Source organism: Indicator indicator, chromosome 5, assembly GCF_027791375.1.
Source record: "Indicator indicator isolate 239-I01 chromosome 5, UM_Iind_1.1, whole genome shotgun sequence".
NCBI lineage: Eukaryota > Metazoa > Chordata > Aves > Piciformes > Indicatoridae > Indicator > Indicator indicator.
This window is the reverse complement of record NC_072014.1, coordinates 24,388,699-24,407,910: the sequence shown is the minus strand read 5'-3', so window position 1 is coordinate 24,407,910 and position 19,212 is coordinate 24,388,699. Positions and strand designations below refer to the sequence as shown.

Sequence of the window (19,212 nt, the reverse complement as noted above, 5' to 3'; positions counted from 1 at the left end):
TTTACAGCTGAGGAGATTTAAAATAACAGATTTTGTTTTAACTATAAATGTAAAAGACCAGCTGCATTATATAAAATCCTTTAAAACTTCTATAAAAGCGTATTACCAAAACTTGAGTTTACATGGGTAGCAGTATAACTGACCAACTTTTCACTTAAGTCTCTATAGTTGTCAAAGAAATAACTGAAGTCTCTCATATTTCCATGTATTTATTTCTTGCAAGCATCAGCTTCAGTTCTTCTGTCCTAGAGAACTGCAGTGAAAAATTAGATCTAGTTGTCTGTAAATACTTGGTCAGTGTCACCTCGCTGTCTTTTTTTCCTGCTCATTTCTTCCTGGTATTTCTTGTCTGATTCAAAGGTTTCAAATTTCTGAAGATCTAGACTGGTACACTCTCTTCAAAGCAACAGTAAGACCAAGAGTGATTTTTTTTTTTTTTTGGTGTGTTTTTGGGTTTTTTTTGGGTGTGTTTTTGTTTTGTTTTGGTTTTGGCCCCCCCCCCCCCCCCATCCAGGACAAAACGAGCACGGGCAAATGTTTGTTCTGATGGTGACAAGATTCCTTCTTTGTAGGTACACTGAAATTCATCCCTGTGCTATGCCAGCATCAAGGTCTAACTCAGGCCAGGACAAGTTTTCTACTTGTCATCCCAGAATCATGAGAATTTCTTCTGGAGTTTTTATTTCATTAGTGAGAAGTGTATTGGAAGTGTAAATTAAAGTTTTTCACTCCTTTGTCTCACAAATATATGCTATCAAATAGCAACTGTCAGTTTTTTCAAGCTAGCCTTTGTTCAAAGCCAAACTTTCTCATAACATGCCAAGCCACAGTATTGTGACATAAATCTGATGAGCCAGTGATCCCGTTCATTGGGTACTAAAAGATTGTTATCTGACAGGATATTGCTGCCTGGAATCTCTGATTCTGGGTGCTGTGTTTCTTTTTGCTTAATAAGTGTGGAGAGAGAACTCACATTCTTAGAGCTACTCTATTTCTCTGCTTGTTAATATGGAACAAGGATGGATTTAGACAACTATGGATGGTATTGGAGATTTACTAGACTGTTTTTTACTGTACCTGCATTTTTGATTGTATATTATGTTGGAAGAATTAACGTTACAGATGATGGGGTTTGTTGCAATGTATCAGATGACTTTTTTAATTAGATAATTTGTGGAATGTGCTGCCCCCATGTGGTATGAGATGTGTTGGTCTCCTAGGGTGATCATTCACATAGCTTTTTTTCCTGGATTGTTGGCCTGTGAATTTAAACCAAATACTCAGTTCTTGAGAATGCATCAGGAACAACCTTTTTTTTTTTTTCGGTAGCTTTTGAACTTTGCTTTCCTCTCGTGGAAAGGATTAGGAAGTGCAAATCTGTGCTTTCAAACAGCAAATAAGGATACTTGTTCAGTTTGAAATAAATCTGGTTTTATATCAATGACTTCGTGGTATATTAGTCACTTGATACTGGTATAAAAAAGGAATTCTTTTTATTTGAGAGTTTTCTATGCAGACTAGATACAAACATTGGGAGTTTTAACTTTTAAAAGAATAAATACCTAACAATTAATTTACTGTTTCTGATAATACAATCTGCTTGCAATTTACGAAAGTAATTGAAAAGATAATACCAGTGTAAGCATGAACCTTTTTCAGAACAACACTGCTTTGTTCTCCCTGACAGGAATGTAAAAAGTTTCATGGAGAGTTTGTTGGGCGAGCCTGTGGTCACCATGGCCCTTACGTTCCAGATGTCCTCTTCTGGTCTGTCATCTTATTCTTTTCTACAGTAACACTGTCATCCACACTGAAGCAGTTCAAAACTAGCCGATACTTCCCAACAAAGGTGTGTGCCATTGTTTTAATTCAGAAGTTGTCACTAGTCATGTGTCAGCATTAATTCCATCTGCATTGCAAAGTCACTTGGCTGCTGGTGAAGTGGACGCTGCCTGTTTCTTAGACAGTTGTATCAGAATAAGCACAGTTTTAGCTATAAATACAGAATGGCTTAAAACAGTGAAGAAAAATAAGTCTTAAATCACACATGAACATTTCAGTTAAAATTGTCATTTCTCTCAATAATCCTAGGTACGATCTGTTGTCAGCGATTTTGCTGTCTTTCTCACTATTTTGTCCATGGTTTTAATTGACTATGCCATTGGGATTCCATCTCCAAAACTTCAGGTTCCAAATGCTTTTAAGGTAATTTGTTAATAAATTGCACTGTCTTACTATTTTGACAAAGTAGTGTGCTATAGTGAGTTTAGCCTTTTTTTTTTTTTTTTAATCACCAGGGAGTAGTGATGTTACTCTGAATTTTTCATGTTCCTCAAGTACTATGCTGCCTCTCTGATTAGTGGGCCATGTAAGTGATCCTCTCCCAATGCTTCATGCTTCATAATGTCTTCTATGTGAGGACCAGCATGGCTGAAATTACCCAAATCCTAGACTATTCTAGTTCTGGGGCTCCTTCCAAATTCTTGGCTTATCATATCAAATACAGCTAAGTCTTTAATATCACAGAGAATTTTATTATATGTAACTTATCTTTCTGCTAACCTATGAAGTTTGGAGTTTTTCATAGATTAATTCTTACATAGACTGATTTTAAAGGCAGCAAATGTCCTAGGAATGTTTTTATATGTATTTTTGTGAAGTTGAAATGTAAATAATCTGTAGCCTTCTGACTGGTCATGCATGACTCTGTTCTTACAGCCCACCAGAGATGATCGTGGCTGGTTTATCACTCCTTTGGGGCCTAATCCTTGGTGGACAGTGATAGCTGCTGTAATTCCAGCCCTGCTTTGTACTATCCTTATCTTTATGGACCAGCAGATCACAGCTGTCATTATCAATAGAAAAGAACACAAACTAAAGGTATTCTGTCAAATAGTTAATTTTTCTCTCTCATCTTCTGCCTCAGATTATGTAATGTGCCTTCATCTACTTGAGTATGCTACTTCATTGTACGTTATGCTGCACCCCTTCGAATTCTTACACTCTTTCTCTGTTGGTCTGTGTGATAGCTGTGCCATGTATCAGTGATTCACTGCCTTACGGAAGTCTTTTTGAATGTAATTTGGAATAGAGATTCTGAAGTGCTATCCTCTATGCTTTATTGGGAGTATGATACCTATTCACCTAAAGAAAAAAAATCTGAAAGTTAATAATTTCCTTAAGAACCATTATATAATTGCCTCTTCTGATATTGACAGAGCTATTCTACTGGATTGGATTTAGAAAAACTATTCAGGGGTTATTTTGTGATGTTGAGATTTTTTCTTTTCTTTCCTTTCTTCATCCTTCTCTGTGGTCTGATTTTTTTTTTTTTTTTTTCCCCACCCCCTTGTATGCCCTTCCTATCTTAAAGAACAGAGAGGAATAAAATTGAGCTTTAGAGGCACAATGAGTTTTTAAAACAACACAGGACAACTTCCTGCTCTGTTCTCTAACACTTTAGTTGCCTACAGATGGAGAGAGAAAAAGGGACATCACCCCTCTGAAAAACTGTTGGGCAAAATCTAGCAGCAGGTTTCTCTACATGTATATGCAGGAAGCTTAGGCTTTTTTTGACATACTTTTAATAAGCAGCAATCCAATCCCAAGTTGCTTTAGCAAATGCATTTGCAACCTTCACTTTGCACTGCCTCTTCTTGGATGATTGTGACATTTGATATGTTCTTTTTTTGCCCTCTTTGTCAGCCTGGCTCTTCATGTCAATCCATAGCATTGCATGTGGTTAACTTGACAGATGCAGGAATTTGCTGCCAAGCTTTGGAATGTGTTTTTTCAGCACTGGCATCTGGGAGTCAGATGGTCCTCCTGGCTGCCCCCTTGTCTTGCTGCGTTTTAGTTTTGCTGGGGTCTGGTGTAGCATCACCTGTTGCTATCCTTCCTTTTCTTCCCATATGTCAGGTTCCTCAGATCATGTATGAATGTGAGGAAATGCTCTCGGATTCTGTATGCATTAGCAGATACATTCCTCATAAATGTGTCAGAAGGTAAAAAAAGGTGTCTCTCTTAGGATTTAGGATTAAACTCTTTCTTTGAGTGCATTGTGCGTGTAGCTAATATCTGTGTTTGACACATCTCTGAGTTTGTCAAGATGTGTCTTGGAAATCAGACTGAGGCACTTCTGGGGAGCGAGGGAAGGTTGATAGAGTTTAATTCTTTTAATTTACTTTATATGAATTCCCCTTTTTAAATAATGTAAGCAAATAAGATGGCATTTTCATTTTGATATGTGGCTTACATTTTCATAAACCCAGACACTTCCCGTTTTAGAAGTAAAAGTTGTCTTCAGAAAGGAGTGATTTGTTTGCTTCCAGCTCATTTTCCTCTCTTTTTTTATACTTCCCATAGCAAATTTTGAATAGTGCACATTTCAGCTTTTGGCAGTCTCTAGAGCAAACCCTTCCAAGTTTAGTTTAGTTACTTTTTTTATGTCAAAAGGCATTTGCATGGGTTTACAGGCAAAATTATGGTTCAACATATTCACATTGTTTGCATGAACAACACTGTTTCATCAGACCATGACACTGGATTCCTTGCCATGTTTGCAAAATTTTGTGGAGGTAAGTAACTGTTTGACTTTTTAAAGGAAAATAGCTTGAGAGCCTGGTAGAAGCTATGTGATCGTCCTGGATAATTACTAAAATTCTAAATAACCCTCTCTCAGCTATGGTAACAGATGTCTATACAACCAAGCTTGATGCAGCTAATTGGTCATTTTCTAGTGCAGGTTGTATTTGGAAGTTTTTTAATGTATCTAAGATTTGACCAAAGAGTTTTATCCACTCCTACAAAAGCAAATCAACATTCTCCTGTTGGTAAATTTACAAAGTACTTGACTACTACAGAGATGATGCAAAACCAAAGGTTTTGTACTGACATCTCATGTGAATGTTCATATGAGATACTCATATTCAATACTTCCTACCTGTAAGTATTAAATATGAAAACCAGTACCTAATAATGATTATTTTATAACTTAATTTGATGTATAGCTTGGTTATAGTTTAATTTCTCTTAATTTATAATTCCCTGTTGTAAGATAAGATGAAGGTATGTTAGTGAAAACTTGCTACTGTCACATGCTTACCCTCTGTAAAAACTTTTAAAGGATTGTTGTGGTTTTATGGCCTTTTATAGCATAAATTGACTTTGCAAATGTTGATATGTTTTTTATGTAGAAAATGATCAAAATGCTTACTTTTCTGCCTCCTGTGGATGTATGGATGGAGGGTCTGTTAAGATTAATGCAGTGCAAAGTTGTCAATGGAGCAAAGTTCTGCTTCCTGTTACCCAAAGAATAGGTTTAGTTAAAGCAGGAAATGTGTGAGTTTTCCATTGGCTCACACTGGTATGTCTTTTATAAGCAGAAATGTTTTTCAGTGCTGGTTGTAAAGTGAATTTGTGACTTGTAACTTATAGTTGGAATGAGTGTTACAATATTAAGCATTTCTTGTGAACTAGTAGGAGTTCCCCTTAGAAAGGCAGTTTGCTGTCACTTCTGACCCAACCTGGATAACATGTAGAAGAAAACTATTTTTTTTTCCTGTGAGTCATGATTTTTTTAATGTTGTCTGTAACTATACATTAGGAATGCCTGTCAGGAGTGTTGTCTTTAATTCAGATATAATTTTACATTTTCTTGCTGTTGTTTTTGTTTTGTTTTGTTTTGTTTTTTTAACAGAAAGGATGTGGATACCATCTTGACCTACTCATGGTGGCAGTCATGCTCGGAGTGTGCTCTATTATGGGATTGCCATGGTTTGTTGCGGCCACTGTCCTCTCTATTTCCCATGTGAATAGCTTAAAACTGGAATCAGAGTGCTCCGCTCCAGGGGAGCAGCCAAAATTTCTTGGAATTCGGGAGCAAAGAGTCACAGGGCTCATGATTTTTGTCCTTATGGGCTCATCGGTCTTTTTGACAAGCATCCTAAAGGTAATTTGGGGAAATAAGGTAAAGCTAAATGCCTGCACTGAAGATTTCACTGCTGTTAGTGTATTATTTAGTGAGTGCCCTTTCCAGGCACATTACTAACCAGCACAGTGTTATACAGTGGTACTCTAAAGTGGAATTCTAATTTTGCATAATAAAATGACTAGGGACATGTAACGTTTTTAAAACAAAAACCTTGTAACCAAAACCTGGCCTGACCTGTAGTATATTAGGACATTGAGATACTTGAACGTGTCCAGAGAATGGCAGCGAGGCTGGTGAGAGGTTTGGAGCACAAGCCCTATGAGGAGAGGTTGAGGGAGCTGGGGTTGTTTAGCCTGGGGAAGAGGAGGCTCAGGAGAGACCTTATGGCTCTCTACAACTACCTGAAAGGAGATTGTAGATAGGTGGGGATTGGTCTCTTCTCCCAGGCAACCAGTGGCAGAACAAGAGGACACAGTTTCAAGCTGTGCCAGGGGAAGTTTAGGCTCGAGGTGAGGAGAAAGTTCTTCACAGAAAGAGTAATTGGCCAGTGGAATGGGCTGCCCAGGGAGGTGGTGGAGTCACCATCCCTGGAGGTGTTCAAAAAAAGATTGGATGTGTCACTTGGAGCCATGGTTTAGTTGTCATGAGGCGTTAGGTACTAGGTAATAGGTTGGACTTGATGATCTCTCAGGTCTTTTCCAACCTGGTTGGTTCTGTGATACGAATATTCACCCTCGTCTGTACTTAACGTTTTAAAAATTACCTGGCTTCTGTGAAATCTGTGAGAGTTTCTCCACCGGCTTTAGTAAGAGCAGAATTTAGATTTGCATGCTGTCATAGTGAAGGCCTTTAGAACTTGTAGTTCCCTGTAGTATTTTATGAGGTATCTTACAAAACCTTCACTCTGAAAGCAAACAGAACGTGCATTTTGTATATTTCAATGTTTAAAATGGATACTTATCTATGGAAGTATTCTTTTACCTACACATTGTATACAGACAGCCTGAACATTTAAAACAGTGTCTTAAAACATAATTCCACAGAATTCATTCACCAATTTTGAAATGCTTACAGCTCAGAACATTTTTTTAGAAGTATGAAGTATTTTGTGTCTTAAACATTTCTTGGAGGCTTACAGCTTTACTATTCAGATGCTCTCCTGAAGAGTCTTTTAAGTAAAGAATTTAAGTATGTATCAAATGCTTTAATTTTTTTTGTGTAGTTTCGTCAATTTTGTCTTTTGTTTTATACTCTGAGAAGCATTATTAATTTGTAATTGAGAGACTCTGAATTTGCAATTTGTCTGATTAATGCAGGCATATGGCACTTTGAATTTCAACTGTTTAAAATGTTTTTCTAGAAGCCTTTAAAATTGTTAAATGTTGTTTAATATGCTCTTCCCTTTCTCTGCTTGTTTGTGCAGTTTATTCCTATGCCAGTACTTTATGGAGTATTTCTTTACATGGGTGCTTCATCTCTAAAGGGAATTCAGGTAAAATGGATTTGTGAAGGGTATTACTGACAATGCTTTCTATAAAATGTGCAGCTGTTTTTATTATCTTTTGTGTATAAACTTGAAGGAGTGTTGCCAACCTTAAATTCTTGAAAGTGACTCGCTTAAAAAGGAAAATGGATTCTCTCTAAATAGAGCATTCCCTTAAGGAAATGTGTTCCAATTTTTTACCTTTTAGTTGCTGGTTTTTCTATTCTCCCTTGTTATCAAGGGAATTTTGGCTGAGCCTAAATACCTCATGAGTAACAATACCAGGAGCTCTTCCCTCTCCCCTGCCTCCTTGTTCACTTGCTTGTCTGTTGCCTTTCCGTCTTCCAAGTTAGTGTCTTTGTAGCGGTAACCTTGATCTTGAACTTCTACCCTTGATCTTGGACTTGGTCTATGTGCAGGTTTCAGCCCTAAAACTAACATAGGTGAGAAGTGGAACTGCTGCAAGTCCCATGCTATTTAAATTCTCACTTCAGGGATCAAGGACAGGTCTAGTGGAAGGGCAGCGTTCTTGCAGCTGCCTTAAGTAGGAGGCCCTGGTGGAAGCCAGGCACTCCAGCATTCAGGTCAGCCATACCATTTCTCCTGGGTGACTCACAGTGTTAAGTGGTAGGATGTCAAATCTTTTAGCCCCTCCGGCACAAACAGATTTTCAAGCATGCCTTTGTTATTGGAAGTTGAGGCCTCGGTATAAAGAACAATCACATTACAAAAAAAGAATTGTAGTGTGCAAAAAGTTGTCAAATACAAAGAGCAGAGAAAATGCCTGATTTTCTTTCTTTGTATTTAAATTTTTGATTGTGAGTTAAAAATGTCTTGCCTTTTAAAAAAAAAAATCTATTTTTAGCAATATTGGCAACATCTCTTGGTTTTTGAATGGCGTTTTCTATTCAGAGATTCTTCTTTTATAAATTTGCCTAGATCTTATCATTTGGGTTGACAGTCTAAGAAGTGTAGCTTGGCTTTTACTGAGGTATAGATAATTTCAGCTGAATGTGTTTCAGCTGTTTCTCTGAACGAAGGGTATGAGAAAGCACACTATTGAGGAGTGGTTTTAAGACATACTAAAATCTGGCTATCTTTATTTGGAAAAGTGATAGCATCCCCCTCCCTTTCTCCCTCCACCAGACTGGGACAAGGAATTGAGATTTGATAAGATAGCTTTTGTGGGAGGATGTGCTTTTTGCTGTTTCTGGGAAAAAGAATTTTGCTCAAATCTGGCCAAATTATAAGCCTTTTTAAAAAAATGCTGTTCACACATGCTCAACAAAAATTCGTGAAGACTGTGGCCCGTTCATGCATTCACTGTGCCATAGCAGCTGATACAAAGTCTTGGGTCAGTAAAGAGCCAAATAGGACTGAAATGGAAGAACCTGTCGTTTACATATGTACATTAGCAACAGCATAGCAGCTGGGTTTCTGGCATTCTGGGGTTTGTTGGGTTTTGGTTTGTTCCTGGTTTTGTGAAGGGAAAGTAAACTGGAAAAAAAAAAAGTTTCATCCACAAGAGATAAAAGACTGTAGACAATACCTCTACAACTAATTGTCTATGTGCTAAAGGAAGCAAAGCTCTGTTGAAAACTGAAAGTTTAGAATCTATTAGAAAAGCAGCATAATAGTGCATATGCCCAACAGGATCAACCAGCTTCCCTTCAATTTGATTCACAATTGATTCATGTCTGCTTTGAAGTCTGGCTTTTCATAACTTGAAGTTATTGACTTGAAGTCTTATCTCTGTGTAACCTGTGGTGCAGTTGTGAGCAGGATGTTTCCTGTAGAATTATACAAAATACAGTTCAGCAGAATCCAGTATCTCAGCACATTTGAAATACAAATACTTACGGAGACAAATGTGTGTTAAAGGTGAAACGAATTTAAGGAATATGACCAACCAAAGAATTAAACTTCACTTAAATAATGTTTTTCACTCTGGTGGCTCATCTGGAGAGAAGATGAGTCCTTTACCACAACTGGACTGGTGTAGATTCATGGCTCATGTTTGTAACTGAGGTAGTTTTTTTTTCTGTGCTCCTGAACTTCTGCATGGTTTTTGCCTTTAGAATAATAAGCCAGATTCTTTAGATATTCAGATTCTCTCAAGCAGTTTGTGAATGTCAGTGTAGATGATCCTACAGCTCGTTTTGGTGCAAACTTTAAAAAAAAATTGTCTTTCAGCTTTTTGACAGGATAAAGTTATTCTGGATGCCTGCAAAGCATCAGCCAGATTTTATCTATCTGAGGCATGTTCCTCTTCGAAAGGTCCATCTCTTTACTGTAATTCAGCTGAGTTGTCTTGTGCTTCTGTGGATTATAAAGGTTTCAAGAGCTGCCATTGTCTTTCCTATGATGGTATGAAATATTTTTTATTTCCTCTGAAAATCCTTGTACACCTGTTGATAATTATTATTGAATTTTAAAAAATGGTGGGTGGGTAATTAAAATATAGCTTTCATTCACTGTTCAAGAACAATTCATAACACAGAATGTAAGTAAGAAAAAATTCTGAGTCAAGGCTGTATTCTGTTTACATATGTGGATAGTCCAACTGTATTTTCTCGTAGTGAAAATTCTTCTCTTAAAAAATATAAATTAAAATATATTTGATGTTTTTACTTAAGGAATAGTACTTAATTATTTTATAGACATAACATTCATTAAGGGGGATTATTCACTGCGCTGAGGAACTTTAGTGGAATTTAGTTCTGTGTCTTGCTGAAATAAAAGAAAAATCTATTCTGCTGCTTAAATGAGCTCTGTGATTATGTCACTAATCAAAAATAAATGATCTCTACAGACCACAATGATTGTTACATGTTTCAAGTCATGCTTCATCTGAACAAAGACTAGTTGTTGACTTATCCAAATTAAAGATTAAAATTCTAGCTATAAATTCTGTTCGCTTCTGAAAGTATTTCTTTGAGTGCATTTGTCAGTTTTACTTGCTTCATTTCCTAATTCTTGGAATTAACATCTTTGCAGGTTCTGGCTTTGGTGTTTGTCCGAAAACTAATGGATTTCTTTTTTACTAAGCGGGAGCTCAGTTGGTTAGATGATTTGATGCCTGAGAGCAAGAAAAAGAAACTGGAAGATGCTGAGAAAGAGGTGGGTCATGGTTTCAGGGTCTTTGGTGTGTAGCTTTTAATAATTTTCTCCTTCAGATATTTTGAGAAACTTCTGTAAATGAGATATACACCATGCATCAGACAGACTTGTTAACAGTATCCACAATGTAATAATATCATGTTTTACATAAATCCTTTTAAGGTTACAAACCTAATAAGCTTAGGTGGCAATACCTATTAGATGTAGATTCTCGTGCTGTCATGCTGTCATGTAACATAGTCTCTACAGCACTCCTGGGATTGCTCCTGAGATCCATTCAGGTGATGAACCCATGTCTGTACAAAAGCCCTGAGATGCCTGTGGCACTTTGCAGCATTGGGACTGGTCTTGTCCCTGCTGGGGATTCTGAGAAGAGCACCACAGAATTTAAGGCATGGCATGTCCCAGCTACATCTGAGTCATACATAGGTCGCACCATCACTTTGTGTCCTCTCCACTCAGCAAGTGTCAGCAGTATCCCTATTATGCTCTGGGCCATCATTTTCCTTCTGCAGAAACAATTTACTTCCACTTGCTAATGAAAAATCAGTGGCACTGCTTACCCCTGTTAACCAAATCTTTAGACTTATACTTACAGCCTGTGGTACTACCACCCAGTTCACTGTTTCAGATTTGGACTTCTCATCTGCTTTCAAGGAATATCATATCCATTTCAGATAATTTCTTAGGTGCTTGATACAGGACAGATTCCTACATATTTCTACTCGGAGCATTCTCCTGTTTTGACAGTTCCTCTGTTTGACTGGGTTTTCCCATTGTAGCATTCTAACTAGTTTTGCATCTCCTTGATAGAATTCTCATCTAGCTGCTGCTTCATGAATTGCTTGCTTGAATAACATGTGAAACTGTGAGAATATAAAGTAACTTTGTGTAAGGGATGGAGGTCTGTCCTTAGTTTCAACCACCTGATGAATGTAAACTGTTAGGGATCTTCTGTACTGGGCCCAAATAAATGAGGGGCGTGTCTCAAAGGAGAAACACTAACTTAAGGAGCAGTAGGTAGACTGGATGCATCAGCACTTTTGTATGGTAGCATGGTGTGAGGCTGTGGCAGCAGTGGGAGTTGAAGGTGCAAATATGCCACATAGTATTGGCAGGCTGTGGTCACTTCCAGGCAGGAGTTCTCTGGAAACAGTTGTTGTGCATATGACCTCTGAGATGCCCTGATGACCTCTACAAAAGCCTGGGACCCATGAGACATAACCTTTTGGTGGTACAGGGGTACTGCAAAAATTGGACAATGTGAATGGATAAATCAGCAGGGTATCCTTAGGGATATCCTGAGATGTGATCTGAGGTCAGTGAAAGCGTGTATATGGATTCCCACTGGTAAGTCTATTTGCAGAAATAGGACATGAACTAATACTTTGAACATGAAAACTGGATTTCTCTGCCTTTAGGATTCTTCTGTAACCTGGAGGATAACTTTGCTTTCTTTGACACATTCAACATACTTTCCTAGAATACATTTTAGGAATAAGGTTTTACTTAGGTGATAAACATCATGATGATTGTTTACTCTTCAGTAGGTCCCTGTAAAACTGCCAGGCTGATATTCAAGTCCATGAGTCATTGTTTTCCTCCTTGAATCGAAGCAGACCAGAGAGTCGTTTCATCACAGTATCTGTTGTCATCACAATTCAGAGTAACCAAAAGTAATCAAGGTAGCTCACTTCTTCTAGGAAAGAATTCCTTGTTGTCCTTATGTTTTGGTTATATGTCACTTTCCTTCCCATGCTTGATAGGATGGCATCAGAAAATGAAACTGGGAAAATCTACTGGTGTTACTTTATTTCATTCACTGTTGATTTTGAGAGGTTATTTTTACATATTTTGGCATTTAAAATATTTGGAGCTATTATTAAAACTGTTCAACTGTCAAAAACTTATGAAGCTGTGAAGCCTGGAAATGACAAAATTAACTAGTAATAAAACTTCTGACATGTAGCCTAAGGAATTAATTGGAGAGTTGCTATCACACGGCTTTTAAAAATAGATTCTACCCACAAGAATATTCAGAAATATAGTTGACAAGATCTGAAACTTGTTTGATTGGATCCTAATTTCATCACTTAGGTTGTTCTTATATTTTTAGCCATGTTTTTTTCCAAGGTTTTGTACATTTATGGTGGATATTATACATGCTTTCTCCTCGCAGACCTCCTTTGGAAGCACTTTTATGTTAATCAGTTAAGTCTCTCTGAGACAGGAATGCACAAAGTGACTTCTCCCTTTTGGAGAAAAGAATTGTGACTTCAAAAATGATTGCAATAGTAAAACTTGGAAGAAACTAATTTCTATGCAGAGGAGACTTAAATTCTACTGTTCTGGAAAACTGTACAGCCCTTCTCCGCTAATAACAGTTTACTATTGCATGTGATGCATGTGGAGTTTTGAGTGATCTGCCAGAAAATGGTAAGCTCTCTTTTTGGGAGAGCCAACTCACGCTTCCAAACAGGCATCAGGGTGAACTGTTACCAAGTGGCCTGGAGGAGAGTTAATTTTCTTTCAAGTCATGATTTGGTGCTGTGCTTTGGACTTATGATGAGAATAATGTTGGACTAATGGACTTATGATGAGAAGAATAATGTACTCTGCCCTGGTGAGACCTCAGTTTTGGGTTCCTCAGTTTAACAGGGACAGGGACCTGCTGGAGAGGATCCAGCGGAGTGCTACGAGGATGATTAGGGGACCGGAGCATGTGCCTTATGAGGAGAGGCTGAGGCACCTGGGTCATTTTAGTCTGGAAAAGAGAAGCCTTAGAGGGGATTTAATAAATGTTTATAAATATCTGAGGGCTGAGTGTCAGGAGGGAGGGGACAGGCTGTTCTCACTTGCTCCCTGTGATAGGACAAGGAGCAATGGATGTAAGCTGCAGCACAGGATGTTCCACCTCAACACAAGGTGGAACTTCTTTAATGTGATGGTCACAGACCACTGGAACAGGCTTCCCAGAGGTTGTGGAGTCTCCTTATCTGGAGACTTTTAAGGCCCATCTGGATGCATTCCTCTGTGACCTGAGCTAGACTGTATGGTCCTGCTCTGGCACGGGGGTTGGACTTGATGATCTCTTTAGGTCCGTTCCAACCCTGACATCCTGTGATCCTGTAATACACTGATTTAATTCTTGCTAAGTCAAGGACTTTACAATTCTCCCCTGCTGTGCAGAGAATGTAGAATATTTTAAATTTCAAGTATTTAAAGAGTTGAAAAATATCATTAAGAACTGCAAATACTTAAAGGGGAAAAAGTACATAAATATCGCTTTTCACAACATCTTGTCCTGTCTCATATAGAAATTCTTTTCTTCTAGGAGGAGCAAAGTATGTTAGCAATGGAAGAGGAAGGGACTGTTCAGTTACCACTAGAAGGACATTACAGGTAAAATATATCTTTGCTCTTTTAGGTGAGTTGCAATTAAACAACTAAAATAAACATCCTGAAATGTTTACTCCTTATGCTTACTGAATGTCAGGAGGATTTTTGTCTGGTAGCAGAGTACATATAGGTGAACTGGTCCATATACTGCATCACTGAACAAGCTCAGCCCTTTCCCAGTATTTCCATGTGGTCTCTCAGTCCCTAGAAAAAGGACACACTAGCTGAAATTTTCCATTGGGCGGGACTACAGGATCAGGCTGTTAATAATGAATCCTGGCTTCTGACATACATGGTGCAAAAGGAAGAGGTAAAGCAGGTCAAACCCTTCACCCTGATGCTAGCAGGGAGCCAGCAAAAGTTTTGAACACACCTCAGAAAACCTAGGTTCTTACAGTATTACATTTTAAAACATTCCAATTAAGATCCCATCTGTGTGTGGTAATAAGTGAATCTAGAGGTGTCCAGATAAGGCATAATACAGGGTCGAAAAGCTATGTTAGAGATTGTGATGATACACATGGCCTACCATTTACAGTTTTCAGAAAGAAAAGTCTTAATAAAGATTTGAAATATCTGGAGAGAGTATCCTCCCTATTAATGTGAGTTCATAGGACTACTGAGTGGCCTTCTCTTCTATTTTTACATGAATTTACCCCAGTGTCTCCTAAGGCAAATAATTGTCTGCCTTTCTGGAAAATTCCAGCCTATTTCTTATTTTTGATTCATCAGTTTCTAGTGGTCTGGGTTTTTTCTTTTTGTTGCTCTATTTTATATTAGCAATACTTAGCTTTAACTTACTTGAGGTATAATCTCTATTGATATATGGTGTGTTTACATAGGTAGAGTTGCCTGGATAGTATCTGCTTTTCTGTACTGTAAGGGTCATGGTCCTGCAGCTCAAAGGAAGAGCTGGGACATTTGTTGGTAAAGTGGTTCCTCAAAACAGGTTTACTGAAGTCTTACTAAATGTCAAAGTGTACATAAACCATGAAGTCAGGAATAATGTACAGGTAGGCTCTGAAAACATTTAAGACTTTATTATTCCTAGCTGTGCATCTGGAGCAGTGCAGATGGTAAAGACATAATGGTTACAAAGTACTGCTTAAAGCTACCAATTAGCTTGTTTAATTGGGGCATTTTTATTACATCTCTTAAATCTTTGCCTTTGCCAAGGCTTTGAGTGCATTCAAAATGGTTTTAAAATCAGGTGGAGTTGCAGTGCATAAGTACTTTGAGGACTGTTAGGAGCTCTTAGGATTCGTATTTATCCAGCTGGGGCACTGGCATGCTGTGAGATCTTGGGTAATGTTTAATTTCACAGTACCTCATTTTTGTGTTATTAGCTGGAAGTGACACAGTGTATTTTATTTTTACTGTGATTAATTGCTGTTGGAGAGGAAAATACTTTAAAAAGTACAAGGATGTTTTAAGTGAACATTTTCAGTAATTGTTCAGGATTTTTGAAGTTTAACACAATTTCTTAACTTATGCTGCACTTAGTGATCTCACTACCAGTTTTCAAGGACTTTTACAGAATTACTAAGTAACAAAGACTGATTGCTTACAGCTTTATTGTGTATTAACTCTTTTTTTTCTGTCCTAGAGATGACCCATCTGTGATAAACATTTCTGATGAAATGGCAAAAACTGCTGTGTGGAAGACATTGTTGATATCCTCAGAGAATGCAAAAGATAAGGAGTCAAGCTTTCCTTCTAAAAGGTTTTCATTTTTTTCTTACTGCATTATACTTTCTATATTGCTATCAAAGCAGTATTACAGTATTTTGCTAGGGCTTAGAAAGTTTTCTTAGCATCTTGCAGTTTTATTTCTTAGAGATTCCTTTTATTTGTGTCTGGTCACAGTATTCTGAACTCAAAACACCAATTCACCATTTACTACAAAAACAACAACAACAAAATCCCACATCTTTGCATGCCACTTAGTTATGCTACAGTGAAAAATGAAGTAGAGCATGCCTTATGCTTGTGTAATGAACCACCAGCCCTACACCTGGATATTGCACAACAGCTGTTGTGTTTGTTCTGCTTGCTTTTGTTATTTCCTCTTCAAAAACAAGTGGTCATTGCTACCCTGGGAGTACCTATACAAAGAACCCAGTACTTTGAAAGCAATCTGCAAATATTTGGAGTGAAAATAATGTTAAGATTGCATCAGCTTTTTTTCTTGAATTTTTCTGCCCATTTCTGAGCATTTTGTGCTCAGAACAATAAAATACTTTAAAACTTTAGTCCAGACAAATGTAAAATGAAGCAACAATAAATTTTACCTGTGCTACCAAGTTATTATGGGAATAAGAAGATCATAAATAGAAGCACAGTGTGATTGTAAGAGAGATTTTCCTATTTCCATAAATCTTAGTTTTTAACTACTTTCTACGTAATTGTTTCATATCACATTTTGTCATAAGCTGCTCTTTCCAATCACTGTAGAAGAAGCTGATTCCCCAAAGGTAAGACTCTGACCCCAACCTTTCTTGACCATATTGTCTAATTCAAAATGCTGTCACTTAAGAACCAAAGTGACTTGACTTTTTGTGGCTTTTCAGGAGGACACATGAAAAGAAATTTCAAATAGGAATGTAAAATATCTTCATTAAAGTCCTTAAGATTTTCAATGCATTTTTTATTAAACACAGGAACTGTAGATTTAGTATATTGACATGTTACAACAAATTTATTCCTGGATTTTTTCATTAATTCTTTAACTTATTTAAAATTACGTTGTCCATTTCTAAATGTAGTTTTCAAAACAAGCTCCATGTTTGAAGCAGCTAGTCACTGTGTTACAGTGAAAACATGCAGTAAAACGTTTTGGAGTGAAATACATTACTCAGTTGACTTGGCCAGTGATAAACTAAGGTCATCTCCAGAGAGATAGTAGGCAGGAAGAGTTTATTCAGATGATTTCTCAGCCTAGTGCATGGATGATATCTATCATAAGCTCTGCCCTGCTCCTGGCTTTGTGAAGTAATACAGTCTGTCTTGCATCCCAGACTTGTAACCGTAAAGTATGTAAAGAGAGTATTTAATTGACATTTACTTAGTCAACTGCTGCCTAACCATAGAGACAGATGAACTTTACCGTTTTCCAACCTTAATTTGTCATTATTAAAATTCCTAGGAGCCGCCTCTTTTGAGCCTGTCTTGGTAGAATTGAACACGAAGGCACCTATCTGAAACACAGCCCTCTTCAATACATTTAATTAAATATTCTTCTGTCTTTGCTTGTACTGCTAAACCCTTTAGATAGCAATTTCAAAACATATGAAGATCTGTGTATAGAAGGTAGTCCTAGCTGGTCTTTGGAATTATTGGAGAAAGAGGTATCTGTCACTTTCTGGGATAATAGGAGGTCCCTTCTGTACCTGAAGATACGTGAAGCCTGCACCCCAAACCTTTCTTTCAGGTATTGTTAAGACTACTCCACTGGTAGGGCCTAAGACAGCTCCAAGTCCCTCACAGATCCACTAGCTCTATGTGTTACTGGTAAAGACTGGACTTGTCTTTTTTTTTTTCCAAAATTTCTCAAGGCATTAAAGCCCACATCTGCAGGAGATGCTCAGAGATGTGAATCCTAAATAGAAGAAGACTTCTGGTGTATCACAGAGGAACCTAAAACATGGAAATATTGTAGACCGTAAGGCACACTACACATCAAGTGTTTGCTTTTACTAAGCACAGGTAACTCTGTGCCTGCTGTACTGCTGCACTTTAAATTCACCCTCCAGGAATTTGTTTGCATACCCTTTGTGTGCAGAAAGCGTAATGTACCCAATTCTATTACTGTTCCTCAGAAGGTGACAGATTTGGCAGTTGAAGTGGCAGAAGTTGGTATTCTTTAGCTATTTCCATTAACACCTCTGAAAGCAGCCATAGGCATAGAATCAAGCTGAACTGTATCCTTAAAGCAATTTTTACATGAAGAAATATGTCAGATGATTATAAAATTGTGCATGAATCACCTTAAGAATTTGAGAATTGATCTTGCTTTCTTTAAGCCTTGTGTAACTCAGCCTATTTCTCATTCATTCTAGTTAAGGAATTATTCCCATGAAACCTGGTAGGTTATGTGCTTGATACAGGTTTGTTCTCAGAACCATTTTTTTTTTTTAGATACCCTTCTCACTCTTTGTTGAAGGCTTGATTTGCCTGTGTTGTGGAAGCCTCTTTCCATTTTTGTAGTGTGATTGAAACTCATTGCAAGAACATGACTTTTTGTTTATTTGTGCTGTTGTAAATTAGGATCCTCTTCAGAAAAAAATCATTTGCTTTGCACATATATTAACTAGGAAAAAAAAAGAATTCAAATCTGAACTCTGTTCTTAGTGATATGGTTTTTGTATGATGTCAGGTTTTGCTGTTTCGTTTTGTTTCAATTTTTTAAAAAAAGTTATTTCCTTATAATGTCTACATGAGGATGTATTTAATAAGGTCCACATGGGAACTACTGTCACTCCCTGTCCCCCCCAGCCTTCTCCTCCTCTCCCCAGTCAAGACTGAAAGCCAAATACTACAGCTGGAAATTGGCTTGCACTGTTCTAGTTCAGAAACATTCCCTCTAAATGTACACTGAGAGCAGAATACATTTAAATGAAAAGAAATACTTATCATGACCTCGTTTTTGCCATCTAAGAAAGTGTAGGTAGTGACAGAGAACTGTACTGGTACCATGGCTTGATCAATCTTATTTGCCACTCAAAAAAAAAAAAAAAGTAGCTCAGGAGCTGTCTTTGCTTGCATGCTGGCTGACCTGTCTGTTTATACATCTTGCATTCTCTCCCTATCTCATCACTCAAATGCTGGCTGATGTCTTCTGCACCATTCAGCACAGAAACTTTCACTTGCTTCCCAGTTTGTGCTATGCAGCATGAAAAATTAAGTAAAATTATCACTATGGTGTTGTTTTTCAGGTGGATCATGAATATAGTGCTGCTGTAACTCCTTCTTCCTTCTTTTCCTAGTGCTGAAATCAGGAAAGAGAAGAAAGCTGACTCAGGGAAAGGTGTTGACCGGGAGACTTGTCTATGATTTATTCGTCAATTAATTTTTTTTCAAATTAATGAAAGGCGTGCCACAACCACTAAATATAAATGATTTGACCTTATAACTTTGTCTTTCATCTCAAACCAGCAGAGGTAATGGTGTGCAATATTTGTCTCATTTCATTTTGTCTATGTGTCTACATTGCTAGCATCTGTGTTAAGTCTGCAGTAGGCAATGCAAAAAATCTTAATCAACTTTGCTGATACTGGTT

The 19,212-nt window shown here is 37.5% G+C and overlaps 1 protein-coding gene across 2 annotated transcripts in view; it reads left to right on the top strand.

Annotated features, from left to right (window-relative positions):
- Positions 1 to 18,986, top strand: part of SLC4A10 (solute carrier family 4 member 10) — a 118,749-nt gene extending 99,763 nt beyond the window's left edge. For both annotated transcript variants that reach the window (XM_054380746.1, XM_054380747.1), the window contains 10 exons: positions 1,688 to 1,849; positions 2,092 to 2,205; positions 2,719 to 2,880; positions 5,699 to 5,950; positions 7,356 to 7,424; positions 9,609 to 9,782; positions 10,413 to 10,535; positions 13,870 to 13,937; positions 15,541 to 15,657; positions 18,920 to 18,986. In XM_054380746.1, the coding sequence (XP_054236721.1) occupies positions 1,688 to 1,849; positions 2,092 to 2,205; positions 2,719 to 2,880; positions 5,699 to 5,950; positions 7,356 to 7,424; positions 9,609 to 9,782; positions 10,413 to 10,535; positions 13,870 to 13,937; positions 15,541 to 15,657; positions 18,920 to 18,986 (1,308 nt within the window). The remainder of the gene's footprint in view (positions 1 to 1,687; positions 1,850 to 2,091; positions 2,206 to 2,718; positions 2,881 to 5,698; positions 5,951 to 7,355; positions 7,425 to 9,608; positions 9,783 to 10,412; positions 10,536 to 13,869; positions 13,938 to 15,540; positions 15,658 to 18,919) is intronic.
- Positions 18,987 to 19,212: the final 226 nt, after the last annotated feature.